Raw genomic sequence first — 25,985 nt, 5'->3', positions numbered from 1 at the left:
AACCAAAGAAAATGGAACCTTTGCTGATAGATCGACAATGCAAAGGGACCAGATTAGAGTCTGGTTGCATGACAACTGGTGTTGCGTTTTAGTAGTTGTAATTTCCTAGTTGGGCTTGAGCTAAAGTTGATATGGGGTCCAACATTGGCTCTAGGTTCTCCTCTGATGCCAGGGATTTCAACACAGGCGCTTGTGCAGCAGGGACCGGTGTGGATCTCGGGCCTGTAATAGAAATCGGTACTAGAGTCGGCACGGTCGTAACAGGTCTCAGTGGAATAGTCGGTCAAGATGGCCCAGCCATCTGTAAGCAGACTCTGGCCCCCTGTGTTTCTGTGGGCCAAAAGTTGTGCAAGGAGGATCCGGAAGTCAACCAAATACTTGTAGGATGACCTCCTTGAAGGCATTTGTCTGCTGCAAGGTTGACCACAGCACAGGAGATTCAAAGCACATAGGGATCAGCTGAGAAATTGGTTTCTTGGCCTCAGCCCTTTAAGGGGTGCACCTAACATGGTGACGCCCTCATTACTTTTCTTTGAAATCAGAGTACCAAGAAGAGGTTGAGGTTGACTTCACTTGCTCATCCTTGGACTTGAACTTATCAGACGACTTCAATCACAAAATTTTGCGGTTGTAGGAATTACCTCAAAATCAGAACCGGTTACCTGTCTAAGATTTGGAGTGGAACCAGCGCAAAGGCTACGAAGACCAACATCTGCTTCCTGCAGTTATGGCACGGCTTGGTAACTGTTGTTGTGGGTAGGAAACAAGCATATTGGTGAAATCCTGTGGAAGTTGTTGGAAAAACTAACACAAATTGGGAGTGGAGCTCCGGATCTGCATCGTAAGGCACTGAAAGAAAGGAACGTCATTGTTAAGCGGTCGGTGGTGGTTATATGGGGCTCTTCTCTGTTACTTCTGGAGCGGTATGGAACCTGCTCGGAGCACTTCTGTGAAAAGTTTCCGGATGCAGTCTGGGACTTGAGGAGTTGAAGAATCTATGTTCAGATGTATCATTCGGAAGAAGTCTTTTAGTGTACTACATTTGCTGACATTTTGTGTGGGGCCCTTTTGTAAATTCAGTAGATTGCTGTAAACAATGTATTGTAACTGAACATTTCCACAGCACATACAGTTGAACCATAGAGTAGTCTCATTTCACATGTTGCTGTCAACAATTTCTTATATGTTTCCACTGTTTTGTGTTTTTATGTACGAAAGAACAATAAGAGATTTTTCTGTTCATAGTATTTGGAGGCAAGCAGTAACATTTATCTTCTTTCCTTACGCTAAAAAGGCAAATTCTGCCCTTGTTTTTCTGTGTTTTCTGGTAAATCTGCTTAATTGCAACTATTGATTAAAAATTGTGATTGCTATATCTTATCTGTTGGCACTACTGTTTTGTCTGACTTCATTGAGTTTGCCTCTCCCTTAAAAAGTGGGTGTTTGTTATTTGACGTTACCTGTGTGGTCAGAATAATTACTGGATGACAAGTCATGGACTGTAAAGCTACTAACCAGTTTGCCTTCTACACTATATAGTGACAAACTGATACAAAGTTAACTATGATGTTGCATGCATTAATGTTGACTTTCTTGTCTCATTTGAAGGCTCTAACTGCATCTGATCTGAATCTGGTGCGGTACGTGTGTGAAACTGTGGACCCCCAGCAAGTACTTGGACAGCAGCCTTGTCCCCTCTCCCAGCCAGTCCTCCTATCGCTCATTCAGCAGCTTTCTGCAGATTTAGGCAACCGCACAGATTTGAAAATGAGGTGAGCATTCGTGAAAGTGCATTTTATTGAATTAAGGCTGGAATAGATCTTCCGTTGACATAAATATGCTTAATGTTTAAAAGAATGTCTGATGTTAAAGTACTGATTGTGTGTGCGTTGGTTGTGTCTCGTTTGCCAGTCATCCAGGATACAGGCTTGCAGAGCTTAGCTTTCAAGCCCTTAGCAGTAGTCTGTCTTTATGGATGAACAGGAACTCTTCCTAACCCAACCTATACAGGCTTCCTTCATCTTCATGCCACTTGTGCTAAGGGTGCAGTAGAACTCTCATTGGCAAATTGACCACTCTCTCACTCAATCTAGATGCAACAGAAACTAGGCGGGTACGTTCAGGGAGAGTGATGTAATGCTTCCATGGAGTCTCCTGCCCTATACACCAGGTACTTCATTTAGGGGTAACAGCTACTGATTGCCAACAGCCGACAGTTGATCTGAATTAGCTAATGGAGGTCTACTCTGCCCACTTACACATGTCTTCCATAAAGCAGGCCCTTGAATGTTGTGCTATTTGGAGTTTCTCTGTTTTGCTGTATCTAGATGCAAGCTATTGGCAAAATACATCGGGTGTTAATCATTGAAGACAAAAAAACTGTAAAAACGTTGTTAGTAACCTTAGTAGAAATGAGAATGACCCCAGCAAGATGAATAAGGGTATGTTTCTTCGTGAATATAAGGTCAGGCGTCAGTGGCACCACTAATCAATTGGTTAGCACCTAAGAATGGACATACCAAAGAAAAAAGTAAAATTGGAGCGTACTAGTCAGGTTGGTCATGCTTAACCTATGAGACAGTAAACTAGATGTTTTTCTATTCATCGTTTGGCTACGAGGAAGAGAGATAATGAAGGGAAAAATCAAAGAAAATTCAAAATTTCCTTCATAATTATGGCCCCCTACCACTCTCTAGTTCGTCAGTGCTTTAACAATGTAATGTATATACCAAAAAAGGGTGCTTGACCTTTTTAAAAGGCCTGAGGGTTTAGGCCTATTTCAGTGTGTATTAAAACAAGAAGATATCCTGGCAGTTCTAGTGCATGTAAAACAAGGAAGTTGAGTGAATAGAATTGTATGGTTATGCATGTAAAGGTAATTAGTATTTAATAGGTCTGTAGTCTGCAGCTATGTCATTATAGTGTGTGTCGCACAGTGTCCATCTCCATTTCATGATACTTATTGTGATGCAACACTAAAAGGCAGATGGATACATTCCAAATAGAATGCATTTCCAAAAATCTGTCTTTAATGATTTTTCTGTTGGAGTCAGTCTATTTTACAAAGTACTAGGGAGTTGGTAAAATATATTCATTTATTTACCCTTTGGATAATAAAGGTGGATGTCATTGTAGAAGTTATTAGAGAAATATGTATGAGTTCCAAGTGTATTCCATTGGTGCACCTCGGGGATACATCTCTTGCTACTTCTGTGTTTTTACCCTGTTTAGCAGTTCATGGTTCTCATCAGGAGTGTTAGAAGCAGATGTCCAGACTAACCAACATGTCGCCTACATGTTATATTTGGTCATTTTCTGTGAATTGGAATGGACCCCAGGGAGGTCTGCAAATTTGAATCTAAACTTATTGTGGCCTATGCCCGCAGTAGAAGCATCAAGTAAGAAATCCTCTCTGGCCAACTTTCATAAAGTGATTGTTATGTTATGTGGGATTTATAACCCACGCAGCTACTCAAGAGAGTTTTCGGGCGCTAACGGAACAGTGAGGGCAAAGAAGAGAGAGCGAAACAGCTTTCTATTGGACCTAGAGTCACTGCATAAATAATATCTACTTCTCACCATTACAAGCTAAGTGCCCATAAATAATCAAAACCGGAATAATCCTCCTTCTCATCACAGGTACATGTGTGCATCTAAGCAGTGTCTCCTTTGTCATTGTTCGCTGACCTCTGGAAGCACAAAAATTTGGAAAGCTACAACAGAAAATGCAGATTCCCTTCTTCATCTGAGAAGACATATGAAGATGTTTGGAAATGCCATGCTTTAGATGGTCAATGGCCTTACACCTAGGCTCTGGGCCTCCTGTGTGTTGTATGGAGTCGTCAAAGTTAAAAGAAAAAAGCCTGAAGTGATGCTTTGCCATACCACAACCACATCTCTGACTTCTGATCTCTGATCTGCATATATCAGGCCTTATATCTCCTTTGTTGTGCTCTGTGCTGGTTTGACGATATACGATGCCATATATGGTGCAGCTTGTGATGTCATTTACATCTGGTGCACTTCTATCTGAAAGAAACAGGTTAGTATTAGATTCCTTACCTTAGAGAATATCCCCAGGCGTCAGTCTGGATCCGGAAACTTTTGCGTAGCAGTACCCCTGCGCATCGGTAGGCGTCTTATGCGGCTCCGTCACCGGAGTACTTAGACGCCGCCCTCGCGCGTCGACGTCAGTTCTTTTTTGATCTGTTTTTTCGAGTCGATCGACTCTAACGGTGCCGGTAGGGATGCCCGGGTTCAAACCCTGCGCCGACTGCAACCGACTGATGTCGGTTACCGACCCCCATCGCCGATGCCTGCACTGCCTGGGACCCGACCATGATGACAAGTCGTGCCCCGACTGCCGGACCTTAAATTCGAAAGCTAGGCGGGAGCGGTCCCGTAAGCGCCTTGAGCTCCGGCAGTTGGCCCCGTGCCAATCGAGGTCCCGGTCCAGGAGGAGGTTGAGGGTCGCAGGGCCGCAGTCATCACAGCTCGGCGAGTCGACACCACTCGTCGGGCTCCAAGTCCTCAGGTAAGAGGCACAAGAAGTTGAAGAGGCGACATCGCTCTTCTGACTTCCCCCCCGGACGCTCGCGTGATAAGGCCGGGGGTTCGGGCGACACCGCCCACGCGGCTCCACCGGAGCCGCAGGCACCGCGGCCAGCTCCATACCTACCAGTCCCTGGGCTGAACGCGACGTCGGATGAGTTCGACACATTCCTTGTGACCATGAGGAATCGATCTCCTTCGACGGGCCCCATGGAGGTGCCTTCGGGCCCCGGGGGGTCGTCTTGGGGCCCTAGCAGGCCAGCGGCTTCGGCCCTGGCGCCGTCGGCGACTGCGTTCCCGACGCCACAGGGCCCAACTGGATCCAGGTCAGGATCCGGGTCACCGCTGGTCGACCTCTCGACCGGCATCGACCCCCAGGGTGTTGTCCCCGATGATCCCCCCCCCCCCCCCCCCCCCCCCCCTCCTCGATCCGGTTCCAGCGTCGGAACGACGCCGCATTCGAAGCCGAGAGAAGAACATTTCTTCTATGATCCGGCCCCATCATTTGAACCTGAGTACCAGGAGATGGAGGACGACGCGGATTGGGAGAGGTCTGGGGACCCTCTTGTACGGGAGTGCCAGTCTTATCAGGACTGGGCAGGTGAACTAGGGGAGACCTCTGGTTTAGACACTTCGCCCCACACTGGCTTTGTCTCCCCTCCTACCGTGGCTATGGAGGAGGGGGCTGCCTATAGTGTGGTGTTGTGTTGACGAGGGCGGCCAAGGCCTTGGCTCTTGAACTCCCCGTCGCGGCCGTGAGGCCTAACCTCCTCACTGAGGTCCTTCAACCGCAGGCAAGCACTTCAGAGCCTCTACTGCCGTTTAATGAGGCCTTAACTGATGTTCTGTTGGGCACCTGGTCCAGGCCCGCTACAGGTCCCCCTGTAGGTATGAACGTGGCCAGACGCCACCGCCCGGCCCCGGGCGACCCCAGTTTCCTGTCCACCCACCCTACCCCCGAGATCCTGGTCATCCAGGCCTATAACTACCAGACCGCATTCCCGACTGCTCCTCCTGATCGGGAATCCAAGAGGTACGAACAATATGGTAAGAGGATGTTCTCCTCACTGAGTTTGGGGTTGCGGTCAGTCAACACCACATGTCTTTTGGGCCGTTACAACCGTTCTCTGTGGGACACGGTCGCGGACGGGCTGCCACAAGGCCCGGAGGATATTTAACAACACTATTACCTCTGACACCATAAATGCAAAGTCAATCTTTTAACAGAAGTCCCTTTTATTGACTCTGTGTCATTGTTCATTCGATTTTCTTTATATATTTATACATTGGTATCCGCATTTTTCAAGCGCTCTCCTTTTTACACAAAAAATCATAAGGGTTATTACCACAACAAAACGTGTTTGTATCACAAGAACAATGTGTTGTTACCACAACAAAAAGTGTTTGTATCACGAAAACATATAGCTTACACAAACATATATACATTCACAATATAATCAAAAGGAGGAGGAGGCCCGGGCTAAACTCACCCAAGCCCTTGCGGAGGGTCGAGATGCAGCACGGTATTCCATCCGATGTGGGCTGGATACAACGGACTCGCTAGGCAGGGCGATTGCAAAGACGGTGGCGGTTCGCCGCCACGCCTGGCTGAGGTCCGCCAACTTTTCGGCTGATGTCCAGAACACCCTTATGGACATGCCATTTGATGGCCGTCGCCTTTTGGCGAAGGCAGACAGTGCTCTTGAGCGCTTTAAGGACTCCAGGGCTACGGCCAAGTCCTTGGGCCTGTCTGCCCCGCACCAGCAAACTGCTGCCTTTCGCTCCTTTTGTGGCCAAAGAAGGGGTGCCCCCATACATCCTGCCAGCCACGGGCCGCAGACTAACATCCAGCGCGGTGGCGGACGTGGTAACTGCCGTGGCGGTGCCAGGGGACAACGGCGAGGCCAGTCCACATCCACCCCCGCAGCATCCGCCTCAAAGCCCTCCTAGTCCGAGCTTTCAGGCCCATTTGACGCCAGTGGGTGTCAGGGTTCGCCATCACCTCCTCCACTGGCGCACCATCACCTCGGACAGGTGGGTGCTGCAAATCGTCCGAAGGGGCTACTCCCTCCCCTTCGAGGCGACCCCTCGAGCTATGCCACCGCAGTGCCACAGCAGTACCACCGCTTGTCGGGGATCACTTGAAGCTTCTGCAAGAGGAAGTGACGGCCCTCTTGTCCCAGGGGGTCATCGAGCGCGTTCCTGGGCCAGAAGTAGGGTGTGGTTGTAACTCCCACTACTTTCTGGTTCCCAAGAAGGGCAAAGGGGGCCTACGTCCTATCTTGGCCTGCGGAACGTCAACGGCTACCTCCGGAAGGAGAAGTTCAAGAGGCTGACTCTGGCTCAGGTCTTGACTGCCCTGGACCCCGGAGACTGGATGGTTGCGTTGGACTTGCAGGACGCTTATTTTCACATCCCCGTCCTGCCGGCCCACCGTTACCTGCGGTTCACGGTAGGCTACGAGCAGTTTCAGTTTACCATGCTCCCCTTCGGCCTTACCAGCGCCCCACGGGTGTTCACGAAAGTGATGGCGGTGGTCGCAGCTCATCAGCGCAGGTTAGGGGTTTTTAGTCTTCCCCTAGCTCGACGACTGGTTGTTAAAGGCGGCTCGCCCAAGACAATCGTGAGCCACCTCCAGACTATGGCCGACCTCCTGCACCTGCTGAGGTTCTCCATCAATGTGCCGAAGTCACCACTGTGCCCCTCTCAGAAGCTCCTCTTCATCGGAGCGGTTCTAGACTTGGCGCAGTTTCGGGTTTATCCTCCCGAACAGCGGGTTCGGGATATTCAGGCTCTGATTCCGATCTTTCAGCCTTTATCCCGAGTCTCGGTCATGTTGACGCTGCGGCTTCTGGGGCTGATGGCCTCCTGCATCCTTCTGGTGCATCACGCCAGGTGGCGGATGCGGGCTCTGCAGTGGGACCTGAAGTTTCAGTGGGCCTAGCATCAGACCAACTTGTCCGACCACATTTTGATCTCGGAGGGCACTGCAAGGCAGTTGCAGTGGTGGCTCATGGACTGCGATTGGGTCAGCGGCAGATCCCTCTCCCTACCCCAACCGGAACACGTAGTTGAGACCGATGTGTCCCTCCTGGACTCGGGGGGCCACATGGGAGAGGCCTCTGGTCTCAGGCGGTGTCCCGGCTCCACATCAACCTTTTGGAGCTGCGGGCGATCCGACTTGCACTGAAGGCATTCCTCCCCTCTGTCCGGGGGAGTGTAGTGCAGGTGTTCACGGACAACACCATCGCCATGTAGTACTCCAACAAACAGGGCGGGGTGGGCTCGTGGACCCTATGCCAGGAGGCTCTGGGCCTCTGGCATTGGCTGGAACATCAGGGCGTGACCGTGGTGGTTCAACACCTGGCAGGTTCCCTGAACACCAGGGCGGACAAACTCAGCCGTCGGTGCATGTTGGATTACAAATGGTGTCTGAACTCGGACGTGGCGCAAAGTCTCTTTCAGCAGTGGGGAGAGCCTTGGTTAGATCTATTTGCCACAGAAGAGAACGCGCAATGTCATCAGTTCTGCGCGTTGGAATTTCCAAGGCGGCACTCGCTCTGAGACGCTTTTTGTCGCGAGTGGAGTTGCGGTCTGTTGTACGCCTTTCCACCTATACCACTTCTGCCCAGAGTGCTGAAGATGATCAGGCGCGACCGGACCCAAGTTATCCTTGTGGCTCCGGACTGGGCACGAAGATACTGGTATCCCGAGCTATTCAGCATGTCAGTCGATCCCCCGATTCGTCTGCCTCTTCAGAGGACCTTCTGTCGCAGCAGCAGGGGACGGTCCTCCACCTCTCTTGCCCGGCAGGGCTCTGCTCTGGGCACTATTAAGGGCTACCTCTCTGCCATGTCCGCCTTCTTAAGGCTACCTGATCAGCTCTCTTTGTTCAAGTCTCCGGTTGTAAATAGATTCTTGAAGGGCATCACTCATATGTTTCCCCCTGTTCCTTTTGTGATGCTGCAGTAGGACTTGAACCTTGTTCTGACTTATCTGATGTGCGCTCCCTTCGAGCCACTTTATAACTGTCCTCTTTGTCTTCTCACTCTTAAGACTGAATTCCTGGTTGGCGTCACCTGTGCCAGGAGAGCGAGTGAGCTCCAGGCCCTATCTTCACAACCTCCTTTCCTTTCTGTCCATCCGGACAAAGTTGTGTTGCGGACGCGTCCCTCTTTCCTGCCCAAGGTAGTCACAGCCTTCCACATCGGGCAGTCCATCACCTTGCCCACCTTCTTTCCGCCTCCGCATCCCTCGAAAGAGGAAGAGAGGCTCCACCGTCTGGACCCAAAACGTGCGCTCTCATACTATCTGGATCGCACACGCCAGTTTTGGGTGGATGACCAACTCTTTGTTGGTTATATGGGCGCTAAGAAAGGACGGGCGGTGCACAAACAAACCATTTCTCGATGGGTCGTCTTGTGTATCAAGGCGTGCTATTCTTTGGCTAAAAAGGTGCCTCCTGTGGGGCTGCTTTCCCATTCCACTCGGGCCACGGCGGCTTCTACTGCCCTGAGTCGGGGAGTACCCTTGCAGGACATCTGTCAGGCAGCTACGTGGGCCTCGCTGCACCCGTTTGTTAGACACTACTGCCTGGACAGCCAAGTCCGGAGAGATGGCTTATTTGGCTGTTCCGTTCTCCAGGACTTTCTTGTATGATTATTGGTTCGCAGTCCCACCCCGGGGGTTGGTATTGCTGGGGTATCTATTCTAAGGTAAGGAATCTAATACTAACCTGTATCTTTCAGATGCACAAGTTACTTACCTTCAGTAATGATGTATCTGTAAGAAACAGTAGTTAGTATTAGATTCCTTACCGCCCCACCCATCCTCCCCCCTTCTGCGAACCGATATCTAGCGTAAGGTCATCCCTTTTAGGGCCCTAGTTTAATGGCACCAGTGTTGGTTTTCTATCATAGCTCTGCATTTCTCGTTTCTGGCGCGGAAAAGCTGTATATAAGAACTGACGTCAGCGCGCGAGGGCGGCGTCTAAGTACTCTGGCGACGTCATTCCGGCGCCTACGACGGATGCGGAGCCGCAGACGACACCTACCGACGCGCAGGGGTACTGCTATGCAAAAGTTTCCGGATCCAGACTGACGCTTGGGGATATTCTAAGGTAAGGAATCTAATACTAACTACTGTTTCTTACAGATATATCATTACTGAAGGTAAGTAACTTGTGCGACGGAACTGGCTTCTAAAACGTTTCTTATTCTGAGCCTTGAGCCGCAGCACTGGCAGAGCTGAAGATTCTATTATAGTAAAAACTAAGTTGCTGAAAGAGGTTTATAATCGATTCCTCACCTTTTGAATATTCGCCAGGTGTCAGACTGGATTAGGAAACTTATGAGCAGTACCTCTGTGTGCCAGTAGGTGATGTACTGCTGCCCTGCACTAACGGCGTTCCACTTTAGAAATGACGTGCAGGACCCACATAGGGTAGCACTCCCTTGCACTGATGTCAGTCCCTTTCTTTGCACTCCACCTAACACATGTCCAGATCTACCTCTTCTCTCTTTGAGACAATTTTTCATCCATATGCTTACAGTGGCTCAAGTCTTCAAAGGTGTCCCGGATGACCGCTGACCTGTCTTAATCCAAAACATACAGGACGGTTGTGATGCTGCCAAGTTCACAATTTGTTGTGCCTTGGACACCACTGATTCCATTGAGTGAGCTATTGGCACCAGTGTCGCCATTATGGACATGCCCTTTGGTGCGGCTCAACTGTTTGGGGACAATGCAGATTCCACTCTAGGGCAGTTCAAGGAGAGTAGGGCCACAGCATGCTCCTTGGGCATATCTGTCCTGTCTTGACAGCTGCATCCCCCCAATTGTTCCTTTCGCAGCTACCCCATACAGTTAGCAAGGTACCTAGCAGTTTTGCGTGAAGGCCGCAGCACTCACCGCCCTACACTGTCAGTGAGACACCCAACTGCCCACCCCACATCCCCACCTGCCAAACCGCTTCAGCCTGCCCTTAGTGGAGCTGAGCCACTGATTGGAACAGGATCTAACTATTCTTATCGTGTTGGCAGACCATAACATCAGGCATTTGGGTGCAGCAGATAGTCCAGAAAGGGTAGATCTTGCCCTTCATTGCCGCTCCGCTGTACCTTTCACTGTCTCCAGAGTGAGGGACAGAAAATCTGCCCTTTTTACAGCAAGGAGTGCCAGCCCTTTTGGCCAAAGAGGGTAATGAGAGGATGCCTGCGCTACACGTAGCTTGTGGTTATTATTCCCGCTACTTTCTGGTGCCAAAGAAGGACTGAGATCTTCATCCTATTTGAGACCTTCACCCTCTCAATACTTTTCCTTGGATAGAAAAGTTCAGCATGCTCACACTGGCCCAGATCTAGACTACCCTCAAATATGATGTACATGCAGAACAATTATTCCCATATACCTGTCCTGCAGGCCCATCAGTACGACCTGCGCTTCATTGTGAGACAGGAGCATTTTCAATTTGCTGTTCGTCCCTTTGGTCTGACCAGTGCCCCTCGGGTGTTCACAAAAGTGATAGCGGGCGGTAGCAGCACACCTTTTAAGGTCAGGTGCCCCGGCCCTCCCCTACCTCAACAACTGGCCATTGAAGGCAGGCTCATCCCATGCATTTGTGAGCCACCTCCATTCTATGGTGAACATCCATTCATCTTCAGGGGTTCACTGTCAACATGCCATAGTCGCACCTGATTGCTTCTCAGACTCTCCCCTCCATCTGAGCTAATCGGTACAGGAAAAGAGAATCCAGGATGTTCAGGCTATGCTCCTGATCTTTCAGCCTCTGTCCTGGATTTCAGTGAAGTTGATTTTGAGGTTACTAGGACTGTTGGCCTCCTGCATAGTGCTGATCAAGCACATCAGGTGGTATAGGCAGGCTCTGTAGTGGTATCTGAAGTCACAGTAGGCCTGACAACAAAGGGATTTCTTCGACCACATCCAGATCTTGGAGGAGATTGAAACCTCTGCAGTGGTGGTTATTGGACTGCGATTGAGTCAGCAACTGACCCTCTCCCTACTCCACCCAGTGTTGATAGTGGTGACCGATGCGCCCCTTTTGAGTTGGGTCAGGCCATCTGGGATAGTTGGACATCGGAAGCCTCTGGTCTCCAGCGGAAGCTCAGCTTTATATCAACCTATTTGAGCTGAGGGCCATCTGCTTGGCATTGAAGGCCTTCCTTCTGTCCATCAAAAGGACGCTATTGTCGGTGTTTATGGACAACACAGCCCCCATGTGATATTTCATCAAGCAGGGTGATGTGGGGCACTGGATCCTGTGCAAGGAGCACCTGCACCTTTGGAAAGGGCTGGACCACCGAACGTTCTTCCAGGTGGTGGATCAGCTGGCAGGATCTTTGAATACCAGAGAAGATGAGCCCAGTCGGCACCTAGCGCATCACGAGTGGCAGTTACACAGTCGCAGATGGCACAAGGTCTGCTCCGTGACTGGGGAGAACCTTCGCTCAATCTGTTCGCCACAGTGAGAGCACGCAATGTCAGCAATTTTGTGTGTTGTAGTTTCCAAGCTGCCTTTCGCTCAGAGACACGCTTCACCTTGAGTGGAATTCAGAACTCCTGTGTGCCTTTCTGCTGCTACCAACTCCCTCAAGCACATCAAGACTGACGAGGCTCAGGTTATTCTAGTGGTTTGGGATTGGGCACAGAGGGTATGGCATCCAGAACTTCTGGGCATGAGGATCTGTCCTCCACTCATGCTGCCCCTCCGGGAGGGTCTGCTATTACAGCAGCAGGGCAGGGTTCTCCATGCAGGTCTTTGAATCTCAACCTTCATGTTTGGAGAGTGAGCAGCAACAGCTGAACACCTGTTGTGGGGTTCAATAGGGCCCGTGCACAAAAGCATCCATTTTGAACTACACGTTTAAACTTAACATCTTTTTAGACAGTGACTTTTTGCATGCTTTTACACATACATGATAATGTACTCAGTGTTCTGCTTGCAAGCACATTTCTTCTTAAGGCATTTTATCATGACACTTGTACATTCTGTCCAAGGCTAAAGAATGTGTTGCCCTTGCATTTTGTTGTCCTGTTGGATACAGCTCTTAATCCGAGACAAATAATCACATCAGCATCAGACCTCTGGCACAGTGTGAATGGAACTAGACTTTGATTATATAAATGGCCTATGAGCGAAGTTCCTCAGAGGAACACTTCTACGGATTATCCTTGAACATTCGCCCGTGACTGAGATCCATCCCTGCTGACACCAATCTCTATCCTACAAAGGAGGGCAGTCTGTACTACATCAGACAGACTGCCTGACGCATATCACACAGGTATGGGGAGTTAGTTTGTCCTAAGCGATCTGGCAATGTGCACTCTCACTATGGTCTCGATAGTTAAGGTAGAAGTATCAGTATGACATATATTCATTTAATCACTGCAGTGTTATAATGGTTGAACTATTTTATCTTTTCCGCCATTCTTGTAATTTTAGTAACAATGCTTTGTTTCTTTCTGCTGATAATTGCAGCTCATGTTTTTAACACAAGAATACAATTGCTTTAATAAATGTTTAAATACCAATTAGTGTATTTCATGCGTCTCCCTTTGGGCATTCCAAAGTAAAAAAAATGAAAGGGTAAATCTGTTTCCATTGGAAAATTTGAGTGTTCATCTTCTGACGTTGCAGACACCTTCCGGTACCCTGTAAGGTTAGGGGTCCAGATGACGCACCCTGAGCTAGCTAGGAATTGGGCTAACATACAAAGATGATGTGAGTGGACTCAGACCCCATATTCTGATGTTTATGTTGTCCAGATACACATTCCTACTCAGGCCTCACAAAATCATATTGTTTTCGAGGCATGTGTGGCTGTAGATACATATGCGTGCATACTTCTGCCATCTAGTGTTTGGTCCGTATGTGTGCAAGTTGTTTTTCTGTGAAGAAGTCTTTTCAGTCATAAGATAATGCGGTGACTCCGCTTGGTGATAATGCGCATGTACATTGACTACACTGTTAGATTGTTTTCTTTCTGCCATCGGGTCCGACATGTTTTCTAACGCTCCAGTTCGCTACCGCTCGGGACCCCTTCAGTTCGCTGCTCATTTCTACACTTGACTGTAGTGTTCCGATCGCGTTTCCATTTTTGTGTACCAAAAAAAAAACTTTCACCAGCGATTTGAGGTGCTCCACTCGCAGCCTTCAGGCCTCGCCCGTTCCGGCCTACTCTTCAAATCATCAGTTTCGACCAAGAATGCTCTGCAAATGAAAGGACTCCATTTCACTTCTGTCCCAGCGGCCACATAAAGGATCGGAGAACCGACCTCCAACAGGTTTCCAGCTTATATCTGCCTCCAGATTATCAGGAGGCAGACTGTGAGGCCTGTTGAGACTTTCAATCAAAAAATACTGTGCTGGACCATCTGGTGCGTCGCATAGAGATGCAGTGCAAGGACATAGAACAAAGAACCAACATTTTCAGGCAACAATATGGCGTGGAAAAAGAGGAAGAGCTCCATGAGGCCTCCGCAGTTGAGGGAGAGGCGTTTTTCTTCCAGGACACCTGCTCTGACTCCAACCTTGAGATTGGTCTACCGATCCAGGACTTTCCCCCGGGTCAACTTACTGTGAGAACCCATGCCCCTGTTCAACCAGCCAAAAGATACTCTGTTCCAATCGAATATACGGCTTCTGCGCCACCACTGCCAAGAGGCCATGGTAGACACTGACCATCTGCTGCAGACTCCCCGCCCTTGGACTCAGGAATGAAAGCAGAGCAGACACCAATCCCTTCTGCACTGAGCCGACCAGACTTGGTGCCAAGCCGACCATCTGGCTCCTCGGCTCCAAGCACCAAGTCCTCAACTGCTTTGGCTCCTATCACTTGGGCACACACATTGAAATCTGTTATAGCACTGAAATGTTCACAGCAGCTCAGAAGTTGCCTCAGGAACCAATCCTCCAAACCATATAGAAGCGGCTCGACCTGAAGCAGAAAAAACGTCATTTACAGCCTCTGATCGGCCATATTTTTGCCAAGGCTGTGTTGCCGGCTCCCCAACCATCTAAACCCCAGCTCTCTTTTGAAGAGGCCATAGATCTACCAGTGCCTACTAAAAAGAAGGACCTAGCAACCAATGCTCTGCACCTGATAGAGACATCTAGCCATTAAATTCCTTAACTTAGAATATCCCGAGGCGTCAGACTGGATCCAGAATACACATTTTCTTTTGCAGCAGCATCTCGCCGCGCTGGGGGATGGTGCCACACAACCCCACCCTGACGTTGTCTACAGACGTGACGTCAGCGAGGTCATATTACTCCCTCCCGTCGTGCTGATGTCAGTTTCCTTCTTTTCCGCTTGCAACGTGGATCCTGCGTAAGCGGTTCCTCTGGCCTGTTTTCCGGCCCTTTTGAAGCTTTACGTCTGGAACAGTGTGTGATGCCTTCGGGCTTTAAAACATGTACCTCCTGCTAGCTGCAAATGTTCGCGACAGACCCACATCTTATCTGCATGTGGTGTCTAGGCGAGCACCACGACTCGACGGATTGCGACGCCTGCCAACACCTCAAGCCGAAGTCCTGACGGGAGCGCAAGATGAAGCTGCTTTCGACTCGCCTGCGCCGGTCGGAGTCGTCACGGCCCCCAGCCTCCTCTTCGGCAGCAGGTCCCTGTGGCAGTGGGTTCAATTTGCGGCGTCGGTCGCCATCTGGTTCCCGTGTGCCTCGCTCGCCCCTTCTGGGTAAGTCACAGAGCATGTCGCCGAGGTTCTCGCCCTCCCTTCCTTCTGTTGTCGGGGATGCTAGTTCCCGGAATTCTCCGGCCATGCACCCCCAGGAGTCATCCCTCCCCGATCCGCCTTATCCTGGTGCAGGGGCGACTCAGACCCAAATGGAGGCCCATGCCGCGGCCCTGCAGGCCTTCCTTGGGTCCCCTCCTCTCCGTGGGGCGTCCTCGGAGTCTCCACTATGTGCGGGGTCTCTGGCGAACTTGCCGGCGGGTTCACCCAAGGCTCCAGCTGAGCCCCTTTCCTCTAAGGATGATGGAGATATGGCATTGTAAGTGCGCAGCCCGGCTGGGTATCCCTCTTTGACCAATAGCACCCCTACCACGCCGCATAGTCCAGTGGGGCTCCCTGTGGTGTCGCAGGTGGTTGCTGGTGCTCGCAGCTTTGCTTCGAGCCTACCCCGGCCTTCAGGACAGGCGGCTGCCTGTTCAGCGGCGGGGTCGCCGCCGGTTCAGCGCTATAGACTTACCGCTCCAACTCCATTCCTTACTTCGGATTCGGAGCCTGTTGTGGTTGAGGTCGAGTCGGCGCCAGACAAGGCAGAGTCAGCACCAGACGAGGCCGTGCCGGCGGCAGACTAGGCAGGGTCGGCGCCGGCCGAGGTCACCCTGGCACCGTTTCGACTCCGGATTATTGACTCCTCTACAGAGGCTTCCGGGGGAGGGGGGATTCAGCGTCGCCTCAATGTCCGGCGACACTGGATCTGTCCTTGCCTCCCCCCCCGCCCCCTTGGAATTTGTGGCCCCAGCGGAAACCCCACCGCCTCAGGAGCCCCATCAGGACCCTCATTCATCAATGGGGCTTCCTTCTTATGGACATTTGTCTCATCCTCAGTTCATTGGACTAACCCCTTGGTGGTAGCCACGATTGAGTTGCTGTCCCCTCCTCGGAGGTGCGGCATTAATACCAGTTGTCTCCTTGCCCGCCCGTGTTGCAAGTATGCAACCCCCTTCAGTCCCCCTGCCTGTTGACCCTCTGCTGGATGTCCTCCACCACGGGTCGGGGAATGTAGAGCCACTTCTGCCTTTCGAAGCTTCTCTGTATGATGCCCTGTTGGGCACCTGGGCTCGGCCAGCTTCCGGTGATCCGATGGCTCGTTCTATCTTGCACTACCACCGTCCTGTTCCATACAACCCAGTTTGCTTATTTGTTCACCCAGATTTTCAGGGGTTTGTTCTGCAAGCTGCTTTCCCTTCCTTGCCTCAGCTGCTGCTTCCTCCCTCCTGGGAGTCCAGATGGCTGGAGTCGTAGTATTTTCGCCTCCACTAGCGCAACTCTTAGCTCTCTCAATATAGTGTTTGTCTTGGCTCTGGTTACATCTGCCCTTTGGGACTCTACTGAGTCTCTCCCTATCTTTCACCTCTGAGGGTGCTTGCGTGAACCTCCTCCATCTTCTCCATGACAGCCGTGATCTGGTGTAATTTACAATCCGCTTGGCCCTGGATACGGCGGATTCCTTAGGCTGAGCTATGGCTGGTTCGGTTGCCCTACGGCGCCATGCTTGGTTGCGGGATGGCATCTTCCCGGAGAATATCCGGGAACGCCTTGTTGACCTTCACTTTGATGGGGTCCTTTTGTTTGATGCCCACACCTATTCGGCTGTTCAGCGCCTCCTTGCAGGCTTTCGCCCTCCCCCATAGGTCTGTACTTTGCAGGTCTCAGTCTGTCATGTTCTGGGGTGGTTACCCTTTCATTTAGCATCCATCAGTTACACTATGCGTTTTTGGGCTGGCAGTAGGCCTACTGTGACAGTGTTCCACAGGTTGGTTGTGTTCTGTCCTCTGACTGTGGTTTACCCTAAGAGGTGTTCCCCTGTTTTTCTTGGGGGTGAGCTATGCTCCAAGTGGGGTACCTGTATGCTATTGTACAGCTTTGCTATGCCCAGGTGGGCATGGAGATTACTGTGGGCTCTCTATGTCTACTGACTCCATTATCTTACCGTTACACAGTGTTTAGTGTTGGCGCTATCTCCTATAAGCCATGGGTCTCGCCTTGTCTGAGCCTTGCTTATGTGCCTCTTTTTCCTTTTTTGGAGGTTTTCAATGTATTTCAACACGCTTTAAAATACGGCTACCTCCTGCCATGGGTGCACTAGGTGGGTTCCTCCTACGGCACCCGCGGCTGCGTGATCGTGGCTCGCCCCTTTTGCTATATATGTATATACCCACAGATTGCCCGTTGGGTATCCCTTGTTATACACCTCCACCTCTCTTCGCTGATGGGAGGTCTGGTCCTATATCTCCGTGTTTCAAGGAGCAATTCAGTGCTTGTACTCGAGCTTGTCCTCGTCTTACACGGCAGTGTCTTTTCTTAGCACGATTATAGTGCACTTCGGTGCCTTTTACTGCATCTTCGGCAACAAGGGTTCCTTGCTGTTTCTTGCAGTTCATGTATTAAACAGTCCCACTCTTCTGTGGTGGGTGCATTTTCCCTCCCAGTCGAAGGGGGTGGTCTGGGCATCTGAGGTTCTGATGCCACTCCCTTCGGATTTGTCTTTTTCCTTTGGTTGTCACCCTAACATATGTGTGCTGTGCCTGCGGGACAGCTCCTCTAATACAGGTCGTCCCAGGTGCTGAGCCCTGCGTCTCTGTCTCTCGTGGGTGAGTTATCACCTTGGCCTTCAGGCTGCCTTGTTGGGCAGTCCGGTGCTCATTTTAGCTACGCCACCTTGTTGTCTCCATGGCTGTCTTCTCTGGCCATGTTTTAGTTGTGGTCTGTATCCACGTGCTTCAGCGTGATACTGTTAGTCCCTGTTACCCCCCCTTTGTGACTAGGTGTGCACTTGGCGTGTCTTTTGTTCCCGCCTGTGCTTCTGATACGTTGCTCAATTCCTGCCTCTGGCCCTTCGCTTCCTGAATGCTGCCCTCCGGCCTCCCTTGCATGGGCTAGCCTGGATAGGCTCCGGTTACATTTCTCCTTGATGTCCCCTAGCTTTGGTTGGTGTCAACTTAGTGCGCCATTGAGCTCTGGGTGTAGTCCTTCTTCCTTCCTTCGTTGTGGACTCTCTCTTCTGTTATGGGTTATGGCTAGTGCCGTTTCTACATCTCATACCTTGTCTCCCGTTGTCTTTTGCTCTTCCGAGCTACTTGGGTTGCTGTTTGGCTACTCCGCCACAGCCTTCCCCATAGTCTGTCACTCTGTTGCCGGCTTAGTGCTTCGGGCACTTTCTGTAGTTCTGTCACAGACCCACCTCCCCCTTGGGGTATGGCTATAGTATCTATTCTAAGTTAAGGAAACTGTGGCTAGATGTCTCTATCAGATGTACGAGTTACTTAACTTCGGTAACGATGTATCTGGTAGAGACGTATAAAGCAGCACCCTCAGATCCCATCTACATCAAGGGTACGCTTTCCCCAGATTCCCTAGTTGTGTCTAATGCCCGTAAAAGGGCCAACTCACAAACTACAGGGAACACTCTTCCACCTCACAAGTAGTCCAAGCTTATTGACGCTTCAGGGAAGAGGGTGGCAGAGCAATCCACCAATCATTGGCGGATCGCCAACACTCAAGCTTTATTTGTGAGATATGGCATGGCGCATTGGGATGAAATAGAGGAGCTCCTCCAAGACTTCACAGAGGAGTATTAAAAAAAGGGCACAAAAATGTAAATGAGGGCACATTGAAATCAGATTATTAATTCAGGTGTACTCTAAACTCTGCGGACACATCTGCCAGGGGCATCAATACAAATGTATTGTTGCATAGGCATGCTTGGCTTCAAGCCAGAGTTGCAGCAAACACTGTTAAATGTGCCATTTGACAAGGAGCGTCTGTTCGGTTCCCAGATTGACCAAATATTGGAAAAAATGAAAAAGGATACCAAAGTAGCTAAATCAATGGGGGTGCTCCAAACTCCTACTTCAGGTGGCTCCTTTTGGCATCCTTCAGACACACAGAGCGCCAAAACTACATCCTATGATGCCTGTACCTCCTCCTACAGGCAGCAACAGCAGACCCCACTCAAAGTGGATACTACAGAGGTGCATTTAGAGGAAACAATTCTAAGAGTTACGGTAGAGGCGCTTCAGCATGCACCACACCCTCCACCTCAAAACAAGGACTCTCTTCTCCCCTAGCTATTTAACGTCCATTGGGGGCCAACAGACGTTCCCAAGATGCTTGTTCCCGGTTCAGGGTTGACCTGGCTTGACAGTTCAGGCTGGACTGTTCCCATGAGGAACAGGGTCAAGACTGATTTGCATATGGGTGGGTCTGAACTGGGGTGACAAAGTGAGTTGAAGAACAATGATGGATTCAACCCAGATCTGTGACGGGGGGGGGGTGTCTGAAAAGTTTCAGCGTTCCGTCCACCATCTCCTTGTGTTTGCTTTACAATATTTCTTCCCCAATTGGAAAACTATAACATCAGATCAGTGATTATTGGACAGTATCCAACATGGTATTGTCTGGAACTCATCACCACATCTCCAAACATTCCACCTTGCAGACACAATCTTCCCATAGAACATCAAAATCTGCTCAGACAAGAAATGGAGACTCTCTTGCTCAAAGGAGCCACAGAGCCCCTCCCTCTTCAACATCAAGGTTTGTGAGTGTACTCTCTATACTTTTTAATTCCCCAAAAAACCAATCACTACGCCCCACCATAGATTTCAGACCCTTAAATCATTACATACTAGTAGAACACTTCCTTATCAGTACTAGACTTAAAGGATGCTTATTTTCACATCCTGATCTATCCAGCTGATCGCAAGTGCCTCAGGTTTGTTCTAGCTAGAAGCCATTACCAGTTCAAAGTGCTCCCATTCGTAGTCATAAACTCAGACCTAAAGGTTCACCAAATGCCTAGCAGTGGTAGCAGCACATCTGTGCAGACAGAACATTCATGTCTTCCCATATCTGGACGACTGGCTCATCAAAGACAGTACACTTCTCATGAGTCAACTACACATTCCTCTCCATCTTCTCTATCAGCTGTGGTTTACTCAACATACAGAAATCACACCTTCAACCGTTACATACTCAGCCATATTTAAGGGCCATGCTCAACACACAGTTGGGTTTGGCATCCCCAAGTATAGTCAGGACTAAAAAATATCCAAACGCTACTACATCAGATTTACCCCAATCAACACATAACAGTCAAAACAGTTATGACCGGATCCTACACCAGACCTGGTTGGGGAGAGTTTTTGTTGGGGGAAGGGGTGGGGGGGTTTGTTGGGGGAAGGGGGGGTGGGAGGGGAGGCAGGGTAATTGATCCGCAGCGCAGAAGTTAGGGGTGTGGGTTGGGACAGGGATTTGTAAGATTATTCATGATTACGGCATGATACAGAAGATACATACGGGGAAAGCAGTAGGAAGGGACACCCGGGAAAAGCTTGTATATTATTGCATTGACCATTCAATGTGTTATACCCATGCCCTGGCATATACTGATATTTGTTCAACCTGTCTATTTAAAAGATCAATAGATATATTTAAAAAAAACTCAATGCTCGCAAACATATATGCCAGTCGTCCAGATATGAGAAGGCATGAATGTACAGCGGGTCCTGTAAGAATGTCTGGCGCGCCTGTCAGAGGGTCAGCTACAAGATCTAGTGTTGGTAGACAGTCACACTGATCGCTCTCTGCACACAAAACCTATTAAGGGGGCAGCCATTTCTCAACCCTGTTCCCCAGACTATTCCCACAGCAGATGCATCCCTTATAGAATGGGGTGCTCACCTACAGAACCTCCCAGTTTAGGGTATCTGGGATACCAAACCCCAGGGCTTCCGCATCAACTACCTCGACCTTCAAGCTGTTCACACAGCATTAAAAGCATTTATAACTCACCTATCAGGCAAGGTTGTCTTGGTCTGGACAACATGGCAACCATGTACTATTTACAAAAGCAGGGGGAAACATTCTCTACAGTTATCGCACCTATCACAGATGATTTGGCGTTTGGCAATACTTCACAGTGTCCACCTGCTAGCGGAACACCTCCTGGGGGAGGGAGAACAACTTTGCGGACCTCCTCAGCAGGATGCGACAACAAGTCCAGGATTGGAAAACTCCACCCCCAAGTCCTTATCCCATACTTTCACAAGTGGAAAGTTCCACAGATAGACCTGTTCCCAACTGCGGAGACTTCGCATCCAGGTTCCCACATCCACTATCCAAAGACAATGCTCTATGGACAAACTGGTCAGAAATATCTGCATATACTTTTCCTCCTCTCCCTTTTCTTCTGTTTGTGGTTTGGAAGCGCAAGCAAATGTCTTTAACTCTCTAAGTAGAACCTCCTACTGGGGCTCTCCATCCATAGTTCACTAGGCTGCTCTAACTCTCTTTAGTTCCCCACAAGAAGCTTGCCCTCAATCCAGGCCTTCTCACTCAGAACCATAGAGAAATCAGGCACCCAAATCCAAATGAGTTCAACCTTACGATTTGGCTCCTGAGGTCATAGAATTAGGTTACTTTCATCTCCCACTGGAAGGTATGACCATTCTTAAATAAGCTTGTAGGCCTACAACTAGAGCATGTTACGCAGCAAAGTGGAGAAGATGTGTCTTCTACTGTCGCAGTAAATAAATTAATCCGTTTGATGCAGCTGTGCAAAACATTGTTTGCTCCCTTTTCTCATTTTTAGAGCTCTGGCCTGGCTTACACTTCGATAAGTCTATATTTAGCTGTTGGAGATGCCTATCTGCAAAACAGGCAACACTTATCTTTGTTTAAGGTATCAGTTATTAAGGTATTTATGGAAGGCCTTAAAAGAGTAATTCCACCTAGAGTTGCTCCTGCACCCGCATGGAATTTCAATATTGTACTTACCAGACTTATGGTTCACCCATTTGAACCATTTTTAACTGTCCCTTCCAATTTTTATCTTGGAAGGTAGCTTTTTTGGTGGCTATTAACTCACTTAGGCGTGTCAGTAAGCTCCAGGCATCAACCTTGGAAGAACCTTTCTTCCAGTGACACAGAGATAGGGTGGTCCTTAGAACCATCCCAAAATTCCTTCTAAAAGTGGTTTCATCTTTCCACCTCAATCAGTCGAATTACCTGTTTTCTTTCCGCAACCAGATTCAGTTGCAGAAAAAGCTCTTTTATAAGCTAAATGTCGAAAGAGCTCTAATGTATTTAATTGACAGAACTAAAGAGTTCCGTAAGATTAAACAAACCTTTGTTACTTTTTTGCTCCTCATAAAGGAAAGCCCGTATCTATATCAGACACTTCTAGATGGATAATTAAATTCATTTTTTTACAGAGTTTTATATAGAGCAAATTTGACCCAAATCGGTTATCGGAGCGCTTTACATAGCACCAGTTGCGTTACATGAGGACACATTAATGTTTTTTTGTTAGGCACTGGGAGATTAAGTGATTTGCCAAGAATCACAGGATGTTCTGTTGCCGAGACTCTAACTAGTTCCCCAGATTCGAGGATGACTGCCCTAGCCGTTAGGCCAGCTCCTCTCCCCAGACTCATTCAGTCATGTTATGCCAAAGCCAAAATGACTTTGCCTATGCCCACTAAGGCACACTCTACTCATAAGATAGGGGCTTCAGTGGCTTTCCTGGGCATTAACCCAATAGCTGATATTTGTAAGGCAGCTACACCACACACTTTCACCAAACATTATTAGACAATGTAGGTCCTCTCCCCTACAATGTTGGTGAGAGGAGTGGGCCTAACAGCTAGGTCGGTGGACATCGAATCTGAGGAACCGTGTTCGAGTCTCGGCAATGACGCTGAACATCCTGTGATTCTGGGCAAATCACTTAATCTCCCTGTGCCTAACATGAAAAATGAATGTGTCCTCATGTAACACAACTGGTGCTATGTAAAGCAATCTGATACCCGATACCGGGTCAAGTTCGCTCTATGTAAAACTCTGTAAAATAAAAAAATAGGTCAGCCAGCGCTACATACTCTATCAAGCAACTACAACACCCACAGGTTAGCCACCACTTTTGGAGCGGGACTGCTTTACAGTCTATACAAAGCATATGCATCTACAGCCGCAAGTGCCTCGTACGAATATGTTACTTCCTTTGTAAGCATCTGTTCGTGGCATGTAGTGCTGTAGATTCACATGCTCTCACACCCTCCTCCCCGGACACCTGTGGCCATTGCAGATCCTTGACACTATTTTATTTGCATGTACATCTCTTTACTGATGCTTACTGTTGGAAATGGCACTTCCTGTCTGGCTAAGGCGATGGCCCAGCCAGGCCGAACCTACGTCTCCCATCAGGGGCAGGCGATAACACACAGTATAATCCGTGGTCACCCTTTGGTAGCAGGTCTATACGGAACACACTTGCACATATACGCACTCAGCACCCTAAAGTGGCGCACTGATACCTAGCAGGTCCATTGATAGCACACTGCATAATAATGGCCCAAGCCTCCCTCCACCTCACCCCGATGAAAGATAACCCCCCCCCCCTCCGCTAGGCCGCACGTCGCTGAAGTCATATTTAGTCAGGGTCTCAGGGAAGCAGGTCGGAGTAGGTTTCAGGACTATTTAGGAGACAGTTGTCAAATGGGGGCTTGGCAGCCACTTGGGAAGTTCACCCACAGGATGTGGAGCAGAAGTGTGCTTGAGGGCAATAATCGGTTCCACTTAGCCTTCCGGCTCCAGCCCAGTTCTGCGAAGTACAGGGGGGGGGTCACACAGTCTCTTGACCCGCTTCCAAACGCTCTCTGAAGCATTCCTTTAACACAGTCAATAACTCTAAATACCCAAGCCTGAGCCGGGCAATACTACCTTGCAACACAATGCCATCAAGGGCTGGGTGAGAAGAGTGCCGTTGTATCGCCACACTGTTGGCTAAACAGGGAATAATCAATGAATGGGTAATGAAGCAGGAAAACCACTTGGAAGAAGGAGGCACTCGTCAGGTACAGGTCAATCAGATTCGCATCCAGGCACAACATCTGGTGCACAATGATACGGGTCGCACCAGAGCATTCCGGTCACGCACAACGAAGAGTTGCAAAGTCTGTACCACCCTGGAAATGAGGCACAATACCTGATGCGCATTGATACTGGTCGAAACAGGCAATTCTGGTCACACACACTGGCGCAAGTTAAGCAATGGCTCATGAGGTAGAGTAAGGCACTATTGCAGTTACACCCCCACCCTGAGGGCTACAAACTGTGAATTGGGTTTGAGGCATGTGGGCTGCTGAATTCATATCTGTGCATAGATCGCCGCCTAGTGTTGGGTCTGGATGATTGCACATTGTTGTCCTGGAAGAGTCTTCGAAGTATCACAAGATAGGTGGCTCCTCCCCTGGACTACAGTGCGCATGGGCATCCTCACCATCCTCAGATTGTTTTTTTCCGCCATTGGGTTCGGATGTTACTATCTTAGCTCAAGTTAGGAAAACTTTCTACAAAGCTAAAAGGCTTTCGACAGCGTCGGTATCGTTTCGTTTGGTACCGGTAACTTTGCTTCGAGAGGACATCGAGGTATCAGACGGTTTTTCTTTCCACACTCGACCCGATCTTCGATCTACAAAGGAAAGAAGCCCATTCAAGAGGTGTCCACTTTGCAATGCAAAATACCCGCACATCGATGTCCACCCGGTGTGCAACAACTGCCTGTCCCCGGATCACAACAAAGCCACCTGTATGGCCTGTGCCCGGTTCAGGTCGAAGAAAACTCTTCGGATTCGACGCGCGGCTCGATTGGAGTCGCAGAGATCAGCGCCTGTTCCAGAAAACATCTTCGGGACCGAAGACGAAGAGGTCGGTGATCTGGAGGATCGGGAATACCACTCCGATCCGGCTTCGGGCCATGACTCCCAGTATGAAGACGAAGAGGTGCTAGAAGAAGACGGAAACGTCGTCGAAGAGGTAGGAGACGACGCAGAGGCCCTTGGGGCCGTAGAAGATAGCTCAGGCGAGGAGCGAGGCCCAACCGTCTATACGGGGGCCGACGATGACGCACTCAATAATGCTCAGGTCGAGGGATCGCCACAAGGCCTTACCCGAGATCTACAGACTCGTCCTACAGCCCTGCATAAAGGCCCGGCTTCGAACATTGATAAAGAGCCGTCGGTATCAAAACCGCCATCGGTCGATCCAAAGAAATCGAAACCGAAAGCATCTCTGCCAAAACCGTAACCAAAAGTGCAACTAACTCTGGTCGGCTCCAAGGCCTCAAACCCCTCGGAGCCGAAGAAACAGAAAATGGCCGTCGATGCCGAAAAACTCAAGAAGGTCGTCTAACCGAAGGTTGAGGCACCGAAGACCAAGGTCAAGGCTGTCGAACCAACTAGGCCGACGCCGAAGGGAGTCGACACACACAAAAGGCTTGAACCGAAAGAAGGGGTAGATCCACGGTCGAGGCCTGCGGACAAGACGAAGATTGGCTCCAAGGACCCTGTCGAGTCGACGCATCCGAGTCCATTCATAGCCAAAGAAGTGTCGGAGTCACTCCAACGCATCAAAGATAAGGCTACAGCGGTCGGGCCGAAAAAAGCCCCAACACCAAAGCTGGTCGGAATCATTCAGACCGCGTCGACACCGATCAAATTCGGGTTGCCACCCACGGTGCGTCCGCAGATGTTCGAACCAAAAAGAGGTATTGGAGCCATTAAAAAAGTGTCAACGGACGTGGAAGCTACTGAAGAGCCTGAAGAACAGAAGTCGAGGCAATTCATCGACTCGGAAACTAGTAGACTGTCCATATATAAAAGGAAAAT

General features: G+C 49.6%; 1 protein-coding gene across 1 annotated transcript in view; it reads left to right on the top strand.

The window, feature by feature from the left end:
* The window catches only part of EDC4 (enhancer of mRNA decapping 4), an 841,744-nt gene that overhangs the window by 793,139 nt on the left and 22,620 nt on the right, over positions 1-25,985 (top strand). The window contains exon 28 of the mRNA XM_086945254.1: positions 1,609-1,772. Coding sequence (XP_086801380.1) covers positions 1,609-1,772 — 164 coding nt within the window. The remainder of the gene's footprint in view (positions 1-1,608; positions 1,773-25,985) is intronic.

Source organism: Lissotriton vulgaris, chromosome 12 (assembly GCF_964263255.1).
Source record: "Lissotriton vulgaris chromosome 12, aLisVul1.2, whole genome shotgun sequence".
Taxonomy (NCBI): Eukaryota; Metazoa; Chordata; class Amphibia; order Caudata; family Salamandridae; genus Lissotriton; species Lissotriton vulgaris.
This window is presented reverse-complemented; position numbering and strand designations above follow the sequence as displayed.